Source organism: Terrapene carolina, unplaced genomic scaffold, assembly GCF_002925995.2.
Source record: "Terrapene carolina triunguis isolate 2854851 unplaced genomic scaffold, T_m_triunguis-2.0 Scaffold211, whole genome shotgun sequence".
In the NCBI taxonomy this organism is placed as follows: domain Eukaryota; kingdom Metazoa; phylum Chordata; order Testudines; family Emydidae; genus Terrapene; species Terrapene triunguis.
This window is the reverse complement of record NW_020664562.1, coordinates 8,629,582-8,641,615: the sequence shown is the minus strand read 5'-3', so window position 1 is coordinate 8,641,615 and position 12,034 is coordinate 8,629,582. Positions and strand designations below refer to the sequence as shown.

The window sequence follows — 12,034 nt, the reverse complement described above, 5'->3', positions numbered from 1 at the left end:
CTCAAAGAACAAAATGGTTTTTTTTTAAATTTCCAAGCTTTATCTCACAACCTTAAAGAGGTCTTATTAAAGTGCTACAGCAGCACCAAAGTCTACTCAGAAACAGCTATACAGAACCTTTAATATAAGGATATCATTGCAAAAGTACAGAATATTAAATTTCTAAAGTTATTATATACTGTTACGGGAATGGTTGGAGACTGTATTCCCCTCATGTGTAAACAACTCCACAGCTAGGAACATTTTAAAAAATAGTTAGAAAGACAAAAATCTAGGAATTTCAGTAAAAGCCACTTGGTCTTCATTCAAAATTTCTATCACAAATTGCATCACTTCAAGACAGGGGCAAGTACCATGAGCCAGGCTCTCCTGAGTTCTTAAAAAGATGCAAATGAAATTTGTAAATGATATAAAACTGGGAAGTATTATAAACCAGTTAACACAGAGGAAGTACACACAAATAATATCCACAGAAAATCAAAAATATTGGCAAGCAATAACAACATGGTATTGTGTTAATTAATGCTGCTGGGGGGAGAAGATAGTTTAGAATACCTATGCAATGGGAGGGAGAAATCTGGAAAGCAATAATGTTGGAGGGTACCTAGGCATGATGGATATCCAATTAGACAAGTGTGCAGTGAAACAGAACAAAAACACAGTAATGTAGTTGTGTGCTGTATACACACACAGAGAGACACACAATCATCAATGCTACAGGCAGGAAAGCAGTAGTCCCTCTTTATACAGTCCAAGTGTGATCATCTCTAGAATATCTCATTCAGCTCTAGGCACCTCATCACCCCCCCACACACACAGGAAAGAGTTCAGAGAAGCAAAACTGATAAGTGGACTGATTTATGAATCAAGATTAGAGTTCAATACATATAGCTTATTTAAGGTGTCTTACAAATGAAAAAAGTGGGGTTGTGCCCAATTTGCCTCTAAATGACAAAAAATTGCACTTTATAAAAAAAACCCCAACAATATCACATACAGTCTACCCTATTTTCCAAGGAAGACTATAGATAACAGAGGGATTAGCAGAACATCACAAATTTTAATTAGACAGTTTAAAACCCTGTGTTGAAATACATTCCTAATACTTGGGAAGAAATCCCTCTGGTAAAAATCCAAACACTTCCATCCCTTCAACTGAGGGTTGAGAAAACACCTGCTCCATTGCACTAATCCTCCTGGGAATTCTCCAGCAAGAGCAGGGAAGATGAAAATAGATACACCTCTACCCCGATAGAACGCTGTCCTCGGGAGCCAAAAAATCTTACCATGTTATAGGTGAAACCGCGTTATATCGAACTTGCTTTGATCCACCGGAGTGCGCAGCCCCACCCCCCCGAGAGCGCTGCTTTACCGCGTTATATCCGAATTCGTGTTATATCAGGTCGTGTTATATCAGGGTAGAGGTGTCGTTGTGAGTTTCTCAAGCAGGAGTTTTATTTGTTTGGGGGTTTTATAAACTCTTTCACGTCTTCTTTATACATCATAATAAAAACAGAGGACAGTCTTTTTTTCCTTTGAAAGTTCTTCTTAGGGACTGCAAGTAAAGGAAATTTAGTATACACAAATATTGGAAAGGTGAAAACATCTACAATGGAGAGGATGGTGAAAGAGGGGTATAACCAGCAATGACAGAATGAAATTTTCCCTTCCTAAATGTATGATGAGTATCAGGATCAGATTATTTGATAGTCTCCCATGCAAAGTGAGAAAGCCTCAGTGATTGTAACATTTATATCTATGTTGGACAAAGCACTGGTAAGTGTTCTGAAGGGAACAACCCTGCATTGGCAAGCAGATAAGTCATTTTCACCTGTAAACTCATCAATCTGTCAGATATAGCCTCCAAAAAAAGGACTTTTATATAATTGTGATCATATAACAAGTTGCAATGTTGTAAGAATTGTTCTGGGTGTTATTACCAGCTGTGTGTGCAAGGCATCTTAAAATTCTTACATTCTTTAATTTTGTACAAAGCTACTTCCCTTTGGACAAAGTTTTAACTCAGATCCACATTTCCCATCTCCAATTTCTATCGTTCTACTCCAATGCTCTATTCTCCCTTCAGATCTCCCCACAGACAATAGAAATTCAGTACAGGTAGGCAAAGCATAATATCTGCAAAGATCTGTTGTTCAAATCCACGTGGGTAATCTTTTCTCTTGTATTCAGTGTAGTTGTAGCCATGTTAGGCCTAGGATATTAAAGAGACATGGCAGGTGAGGTAATATCTTTTAGTGGACCAATTTCTGTTGTTGAGAGAGACAAGCTTTCGAGCAAGAGCAGAAGTTGGTCCAATAAAAGATATTACCTCACCCACCTTGTGTCTCTAATCTTTCCTCTTGGCCTTCTGCTGCCCTCTGGTGAAACTCACCAGGCACAGAGGGTTGGTGTGAGGCCTTTTGTGCCACTTAAGACTCCTATTAGGGCCGTTTGGTGCCACATCCAGGCCTCCAGAGTGAGACTTACACTTGCAGCAGCTATAGCAGTTTCCTGAAATATCTTTGGGAGATCTTATAGTATCATCGGGGGCCAGGGATTGTATGCAATTCCATGGTAGAGGGTTACCACAGCTCTCCAGGAACTAAAAACAGTGGAGGGTGACTAGGCAAATTCACTCAGGTTGCAACCCCTCTAGAAGCGCACCACCTCCTGGGGAGACTCGCCTATCCTAGTTCAAAGTGGATTCTCCAGAGGCCAACAGACAAAGAAAGGATAAATAGCCTGAGTTTAAACTGACTCAGAACTTTCCTTTCTGATCCAGCAAAGGGACAGCTCCTTCTGTCCAAGGGGAGGGCCCCAATTCTTAGGGAAGGGCTGGAAGAACTGACACTTACCAGAGGCCATGTGGAGATAGGAGGTGATCTCTAGAAAGCATGTGGGTAGGTTCTTTTACTGTTTTTACTGTTTTCTCTGTAATGCTTTTACCCTAAGAATAAAGATGCTTGCTTACAATAAGCTGTGTGGTAACTTAAAACCACAGGCAGTTACCTTATTCATAGCCTTCAAAGAGAAAGCAAAGCAGAGATGCTGGCCTGTTTAGGAAGTCTGTCTTGATTGGGATATCACAGTATAGGCAGTGAACTGTGAGGTCTGGAAATACCCATCAGGAGGGAGAGAGATGCCTCTCTGCCCAAGAGAGGTGCCAGCTGTAAGTCTGAGAATGGATGCCCCTACTGGACTAAGGAGATGAAATACTGGTGCAGTAGTCCTGAACTGTGAAAGCACCATCCCCAAAGAGCCAACAAAGAAGGGATTTAGGAGCACGTCAAAAGATGGGCCATGAAATCCACAAAGCCAGTAGCTAGGAACTCCCAGCATAAGCATCATAAAAATGGATATAGCAACCATTCCAGCTTGTTGGTTAATGTAGAGACCATGGAAGGATGGTGGTGCAGTCCTTCCAGTCTTCCCAGAGGTTGGGTGGTATGGGGAAAGAATGGGGCTAGCTAATGTTCCCTCAGTCCTGTGGGTATGACTCAATCTCATGTAGAAAAAGTAATTTTGAAACATCCTATATTTTAGTTTGTGGAAAAACATTCCACAATAAAATATGAATCAAAAGCTCTCACTGTAGTTAATGTTGGAGTTCACTGCAGTACATTTGGAAATGGTTTATAGAGGAAAAAGGGATAAAAAATATGGAAGAGCTCAGGAAGTTCTCAAAAAACCCTGCTCCCAGGAGAATGGAGGTTTACTTAAAAAAGTACATAAATACACAAGCATAATCATAGGGCACTTGTTAGATTTCAATTCTGAGATTTTTCCTCACACCACTCAACCCAACCTACTGAGTTACCACACTGCTTAGTATCTGAGAAATATTTCTGGGCATGCTGAGAGAAAAGGTTTTTAAGCTAGGTACATCAAAAACCACTGAGATGGAAAGACTCCCTGCCAATATTCCTGTTAACTCTGCAGCTCTTCCTTCCAGCTCCAGCACGAACTAATTTAATTTGTTATAAAGGGAGAATAAGTGCCATTAACGCTCTCATGGTACAGACTGAATAAAGGAAATGCTCTTTGCTTACAGACTGGTCACTGAAATCTGCAGTGGGCAGAATTCAAATGCTCAATTGTCACAGGTTATTTTGGAAGGGGGGGGGAGAAATGGGGTGAAAGGAAGGAATTAATTAAGGAATAACTGTTTCAGCAAAAGGTAAGGGTTTCCTCATGTGTTCAGCTCTTTGTTTTACAAAATAAAAGTTCAGATACCTGAAATCAAGTTTCCCTTCTTGTCTGGTTTACTGCTGGGGGAATTCTACGCCACTGCACATGCACAGAACTCATGTCCCCTGCAGACTTTTTTTTTCCTCTGGAAACACATTCTGCCTGAGAGGTGCTGCAGTTATGCCTTTCACCCACCAGTGGCTACTGTGGCACCAGAACAGAGGGCAGCCGGCTCAACAGCAGCTATGGAGGAAGGAAGGAAGGAAGAAAAGCCTGCATTCCTAACAGCGCCCTGCCCGTAGGGTCAAGTGAGGAGACACGGGATATGCAGGAGGGACAGAGAGAGCAGGGCACACAGAGCTGCAGGGGGTCACAGATTGGGGTTCAGAAGGGCTAGTGCAGGGGGACAGACTGGGACAGGGGCAGAATGGGAGTGGGGGTGTAGGACCATATGGGGACGGCTGAGTGGGGGTGCAAAGATACATAGGGACAGGGTAGCTGAGTGGGGGTGGAGGGACACATGAAGACTGGGGGGTGGATGTGCCTGACTGAATTGGAAAAGCTAGAGGTCAGCATGGGGAAGGTTCCCCAACTCCCTAACAATCCCTCCCCCCTCCGGCAAAAAACCCATACTTCTCCCACCCATAGCCAACAACCCTCCAGGTTCACTCCTAGGCTCCTTCCCTCTCCCTCAGTTCCATTACCCCTGACTCCCCCAAGCCTTGGCACTGCTTCTGTGGGGTGCGGAAAATACATTTCAGGATTGTAGTTTAAATGAATTATTACTCAAAGTTCTGTATTAATATGCCTAGTAAGGACTCTATTTGTCAAAAAACATTTGCTGAATCTTTTTTGTTGTCTGTATTGTTACAGACATACTTGCTGACAGGCTTTTTGAAATAAATTACCAAAATAATTGAAACCGGCTTTATTATATTGTATTATTTTGACAAATAAAATATGCAGAATTTTACAGAATTTTAAAATATTGTGTGCAGAATTTTTAATTTTTTGGCACAGAATTCCCCCAGGAGTATAGTATACATCTTTGGAGCAGGAAACCAACACCAGTTATTCTCAATGTTTTATTCTGTAGCTGTTCTACTTAAAGGTCCAATCTTAAATTATCTTCGACAGAGTATATATATCCACTCTGGTAAAAAATGTTTTCTAGCTGAAGAACTTACAATGGGAATCCCTTATTAATTTTTTTCCGAAGATTTGTAGCATTAAAAATGTAAATATCACTTCTGGCATATCTGAACCAGTCAATATTTCAGTTCAAATTCTTTGAAATTATATAAATATCTGACAAGACAAATCTAACCCTCTCTCTATAAATAGATTTGTTGTCAAGAAAGTGACTACAATGGCAAGACCTCATGCCACCTAATTTGGTGAATGTCAACGCTTCAGACTCCATTAACTACATGCTTTACAAATCTTTGTAAAGGAAAATGCTATTTACTATCACTGAAGCAGAAGCAAGATCTACGGTAGCAAGACCTGTCCAAACTTAAGGGGAAGGTTGATCTACACATCCTTAATCTAATTAGAAATAAACGTACATATTTCACTTTTGTTGAAAACATTTTTAACTACTCTTTCAGTAATACCTAAATTTACTATACTTGAAAAAAATAAAATAGTGATTTCCTCTAATACCTCTGTTTACTTTGTGCATTTGACAGTATTTTGAATACAGTTTCCACTTTGTGTTGGTCTTTCACACAAAAGAGAAAAATGCCTTAAAATAGGAAATTGTGGCTGTAAAGAAAAAAAATTCAAACACTTGTAAAGCAACTGAGCCAAGTAACCTTGTCTTTAGTTGATTATTTCTCACACCTTGAGCTACTGATAGAACAAGGAAGGCCCAAAACCTGCACTGAGAACTGTGCAAGTAGAGTCCTGGAAAGAGATCAGTTTCTTTGCCCTTCCACTTTACGTCACTGCTTCATATACCTCAAGAAAGGTCCTAAGATTTGATCAGTCTCTACTACTGCCCTCAGGAACCCACTGCTCTCCCCTGGTTCCTATGGGTAGATTGGAAATGAAGAATCTCTATCATCCTCATTCTCTTCTATAGATTGGTCGCAAAGTGGTCCCATGGAGAAGAGCAAGCTTAGTGACAACCCATATGCCTCATCCTTGCTCTCTCCCCTATCTTCGTGGAGAGGCCTGTATTAGAATCTGCCAAACTCCACTATTCCCTGACTCCCTCCCACAGCAGAGCTTCTGGAGTGGAACTCCCACCTCTGCCCCTAAACCGGCTCCACATGGTTCCTGTCGAAGTCACATGCTAAGGATGGGGATGGCCCCTCTAGATAAATGCAGGATTCTGGGGGAGGGGAAAAGCCACCCAGGCTCCTGCAGTTTCTACATGTTTTCTGTAACAACTGCTAAAATCTTGAATATTCAAAATTTAATTTTGTTTAGTAAGAAAGATTGACCCTGGATGGGGTTAGTAACAAATAGCAGCAGGAACATGACTGGCTCTACAGTATTCTTTCAGCAAGACAGTGTTTAGGCATGAAAGCCAGAAGTGCAGCTCCATCACCCTTAACAATGACAATATATTGTTGTTTATTCCTCTGAGTTTTCCCCTCCTTGTAAACCCCACCACCTAGGTCCAAAGACTAAAGGATTTTTTCGTGTTATTACTCTCCCTGTCAATTTAAAATCTTTTACCTAACAAGAGGTTCAAACAAGGCAGAAATCTTCTGAGCATGGTAATGAGCAGGACCCTTGCCAACTCCAGGGCTCACACCAGCTTTATTCCATGATGAGTTAAGATAAGGTGAACATGAAGCCCAAACTACTTTGCTTCCCTTTGAACTATTCCAGTTTAGACGCTACTAAGGCCATGTCTACACTACTACTTATGTTGGCAAAACGTATGCCGCTCAGGGGTGTGGAAAAAAAAAAAACAAAAACATCTCTGTAACCAACCTAAGTTTTGCTGGCATAAGTGGTAGTATGCACAGCACTATGTCGACAGGAGAGTGTCTCCCGCCAACACAGCTACTGCCACTCGATGTGATTTTATGATGTCAACAGGAGAGCTCTCTCTGTATCAGTATAGCTGTGCCACTTTAAGCTTGCTAGAGTAGACATGGCCTAAGTTATCAAGCAAATTACAAGGCCCAGTGTAATGAAGATAAAAATAATCTCTCTCAACTGAGCTTTTTCCAAGTATGCCAGTGGCCGTTCAGCCTACTGTTTTCCTGCCACACTGTGTTTTGTTAGTCTTACTTTTTTTTCAATCAAATCTATTTCCATTTTGAAGGGAGGAAAAACCTCTAGGCACTGCCCATGGAGTTTAGGGCACAAAAGATTGGGCAAGAGGATAGAAATTGATTTAGCAATGCATTACAGAAACTATTCAGAATTTTTTTTTTTTTTTTAAATCCTATCTTTAAATCCTACAAAAGTGACATGACCAAGAAGTCTAGTTATTTAAAAACTGGTAAAAAGATCATCTGAGCAGCAGTAACTTCAGTTACTATTTGTAGCTGTCAAGACTGAAGGGGTGGCAAAGAAAATTACAAAGATGAAAAGAATGAAATGGTTGTTACTTAGGTGTTATATTTGTATTAATTAATACATGTTAATATCATTCTGTTCAACTTAAAAACAAAACCAAGAAAGGTTTTTTCCTCAACTACTCAACATGGACAATGCATTTAGCTTCTAAATGCTGGTTCAAAAAAAATTGATAAACAAAAAGCATTACCTTGCCTGTGCTTTGTAAAATTGTAGTTCTTGTCCTCCATACTCTCTCCCTGCTGACAATGTCTCTGGTTACATCTACCTCCGCATCAACAAAACTTCTTTGTTTAAGAGCAGTTATGTCATCATCAAGATCTGTCTTGATTGTAGATCTTTTCTTCGCCATGATTTTTGCTTTGATAGCAGCAATTTTTTCCACAGACATGGCTTCAGACAAGGATCTAAACAAGAATATCAGAGGCGGCTGAGTAAAAGCATAAATCAGTTATAAGTTTTGTGTTCTGAAGTACATATGAACAATCAGCCTTGATTTCCTCCCAAACTACTAGAAGTTTACATCTGTACCATATATCATAAGGTGGTCTCCATAGAGACATCGGCACTGCTACTTTGGCCATTAAAGTCATTCCCTGATAGATGACTTCCCAAGTAATTTAAAAATACCACAAGAAAACTAATACAATATACACGGAGAGAGAGAGACCTACCAGCGCTTATGAAATGTACAGCCCTGGGGCTAAAGGCTTCAGGTTACTGTAAGGACAACACTTGTCCCTCTGTTACCCACAAATGAATATAGTTCAAGTTACCTGTCTATTCAATCCTTGGCCACTGCTCGTGATGGTAAAAAAGAGCGTAGTTTAGTACCAGCTATGGTATGCTGACACTTTTCCACTAAGAAGTGGACCAACATTACCAATTCATTTCACCCAGACCAAACAGTCAAGATGGCATTAAACTTTGTCGCTATGAACCTGTGCTGCATTTCAAAGAGTTCTTCTTGACCCAGTATTTCCCCATCCTATATTTTTTAAGTTGCATATGTGTTTATGTTAACACATTTAAACAAACATTTAATGTGTTATGTGTTTGTTTAAATGTGAACAAAATGAAACTCAGCTACCTGACAGCCTAACTCCAATTCAGATATTATCATTCTCAAAGTGAACTTCAGAATAAAATGAAAATTGAGTTAGGCAAAGAAGTCTGTGTTTAAGTCAATTTTCATTTTATTTTGCATTTCACACTGAAAAAAGTGTATCTAATGAGCATGTGATTGGAAAGCATTCTATTTATGAAAGTAAGCTACGTAGAGAGGGATATTTTTGTTTGTGTAGTTTGTTTTTTGTAGTAGCTTAACTAATTTAACAGGTATGCACACACTTTAATACCTTTAAATATTATGTCACTTGCATTTTAAAAGAGAGTCTCTTTTGTACTATTAAAAAAATAAAAGACATGAGATACAAAAAATAATAATGAATACTCAGCAATCCTCATTGCAGCATTGCCTGGTACTCCACAGAACACTAAAGGCAGTCTGTGAAGCCATCCGAACATCAGGAACACCAAGACCCTCAGTGACCTGACTCAGTACAAAGAGTAGGTCACTAAACTTTTTGAAGTTAGACAGTGATTAAGAATTCTTATTGCAGGTAGCCTTTAATTACACCTATGCAGGTGGCAGTCTCCTTTATCAATGAAAGGTATGTTTTATCCTGGATTTAGGTGTTATTTGTGGATTCTAGACCATCACTTCACCAGGCTCTGAAAGTTCTTTCAAAGCTAGTGGATAAGATGAACATTGGAATAGTAACAACTGGGGCCTCCCTATCACACTGTCTGTACAGTCTGGAGAAATTTCACTTGATAGGGAAAAGATATTTGCTGAAGTCTTGTTCATTTTGGCATTCATCACAGTATCTGAGCTCCTCACAAACTAAGTCATCCACCACATCCCCTTCAGATTTGGAAGTGATATCCCCATTTTACAGCTTGGGAACTGAGGCACAGAAGAGATTAACTGACTTGCACAAGGTCACCCAAGAGGTCTGTGGCAGAGATAATTGAATCCAGACCTTCTGAGTCCCAGTGCAGAGCCTTAATAAGACCACTCATCTGTCCATTTGCATGTCTATATAAACTGACAGAACATGTTTAGAGAACAACTCTGACATTCTCAATTACTGAATTCTTCAGTTTGATGGGACAGACAGAGAAATAACATACCTTTTTGCTCCACTAACTGGGACTGCTCCAATTAGAGCTCTAGGCTTTTTTGAATAGTTGGTTCAAAGTATTTTAGGGGGAAAGGGGTATTTTTGTAACTTTTCAGAATGCTTTTCTTACTAAGAGCTCACCGCTTCTAGAAACATTCTGCCTGGTTCTGAAGTGAACTGTTTGCTCTAGAACAGCTTGGCACCATTTTTATTCTTTCATAGCTGAGAAGTGCTAGAATAAGGAGACATCCAAATGCTCTGTCTCTTCCCTCAAGTCTCTTGAGTTTTCTTACTCAATTAGCCAATTAGAGTCTGACATATTCCCCAATGTCAAAACCAAGATTTTCGGAAACATAATAGAGTCTTTGCTCCATGCTTTAGCAATCTGCTCTAGGGAGCTAGGACGGGTCAAGGACAGAACTTGGAGGGATCCTGGGGTAATAATAAAAGGATAGGTCTAAGCAAGGAGAAAGTGGGTGGAGGGAAATGATGGGCAGTTATGCCCACAAAACCTAAGGCCTTTACATCAGTCAGGCTTTGCCATGGATCCATCAGATTCTCTGCCCAGCTTTGGGGAAATCCAGTTTAAGGCCCTGAAGGATGTACATCTGTATCCCTGTAGAATTTTGCAGAGGTATAAAGGAAAAGGAAAAGGAAACTGCTGAGCTATTTGAATCCTCAAGATGCTGATGACTTCTTGTGGCAATGAAAGTCTTCCTTCTCTGTATGTTTAGCAGAGCTTCATCTACACATATTATGGAAGATCAATCCAATTTAGAGACCTAATAGGGGACTCATCTGCGCTTCAGCTTGCTTCTTGCAAGGTTTTACTCCTTCTAGAGACAAAGTGGACACACACATTCCTCAACAACTTTGGGTGTTGTTTTAAATGCAGGAGATAAAGGGTAGCTGCTGTCCTCTATGGTGTTTCCCATTTTATTAGCCTGTCTATATAATACTATGGCAGAAACAAGGAAAAAGGAAAACACTAGTCAGAGACACAAACCAACAGTCTGATCACTTCTGGGTGCTGACTGATCAGTCACTGCTGTGAAGTTACCCCTCCAAAACAGGAGTCTGACCTCCAATCACATGAAGCTCTGCCGCAGTCTGATGGCTAACATTTTTCCAGAGACAGTTTTTCTGCAGAAATCCAGGGAACCCCTCAGTGGGGCTGCTGGACATACACTTGAGAACAGATGAAATAACTGGTCGGCTTTACAGTCCTTAAAACTAGCAATTACTACCCCAGGAGTGAAATAAGATTTCTTACCTGATCTGCTCTGTCTGCACAATACCTTCTTTATGCCCCTCCAACCGAGCTGCCAGCCGCTCCTTGTCAAGACGCACACACTCTTCATCCTAGTAGCAATAGCAATGTTTATTTATAAAGCAGCTTCAGTACAATCTCTCTGCCCTCTCTGAAAATTAGTAAGTTTAAAACTGAAACTTCATAGAAATCAGCATGTTTAACTTTTTGTGACTAAAGAAATTCTTTGCCAATCTGGTGTAGTTTTGTAGCCATGCTGCACGGATGGATTGCTGAGTGGTAGACTATTAAAAATTGATTCTTGAAAGAACACTGAGTAGTTAACTAAAGAAAGCTACAAGTCACCTCTTGAAAGTCACAGACAACAATTTAGAGAATGGCTTTTATGTTGGCTGCCAGAGCTCATATTTCTTGAAATATGGAATTCCATCACCTCACTTTCCCTCCCAAACAAAATTTAAATGGTATTTAAGATTTGCACAGATATTTAAGTGATGTATTAGCACAGAAAGTCAAATTTAGTTTATATCTTGATGTAGATCCTCTCCAAATGGCACTCCCAAAACAAATTAAAGTAATTAACTCGTTATTTAAAAAAAAAAAAAAAAAAAAGCAAAATTCTCTTGTTGAACTGTGCTTAAGGCAGAAATGAAGTGGGAAGAGGCAGCAAAGGTGGACTTATGCCATCTTTTCATCTTTTTGAACTTAGGGCCAGCCAAAGTCAGTTTGGCACCCAAAAAAACTTAAAGCAGCGTCAAGTCTGTTCCAAGTTGCATCCCACTCCCTATAGCTTGAAGGGACCGTTGTGACAGTGTACCTAGCCAAACTCCAACATCAGGCAGATATG

The 12,034-nt window shown here is 40.1% G+C and overlaps 1 protein-coding gene across 1 annotated transcript in view; it reads right to left on the bottom strand.

The window, feature by feature from the left end:
* Positions 1 to 12,034, bottom strand: part of LOC113407399 (parafibromin) — a 176,782-nt gene that overhangs the window by 150,922 nt on the left and 13,826 nt on the right. The window contains exons 6-7 of the mRNA XM_026655872.2: positions 11,191 to 11,279; positions 7,922 to 8,138 (exon numbers count right to left, since the gene is read on the bottom strand). Of these exons, the coding sequence (XP_026511657.1) occupies positions 7,922 to 8,138; positions 11,191 to 11,279 (306 nt within the window). The remainder of the gene's footprint in view (positions 1 to 7,921; positions 8,139 to 11,190; positions 11,280 to 12,034) is intronic.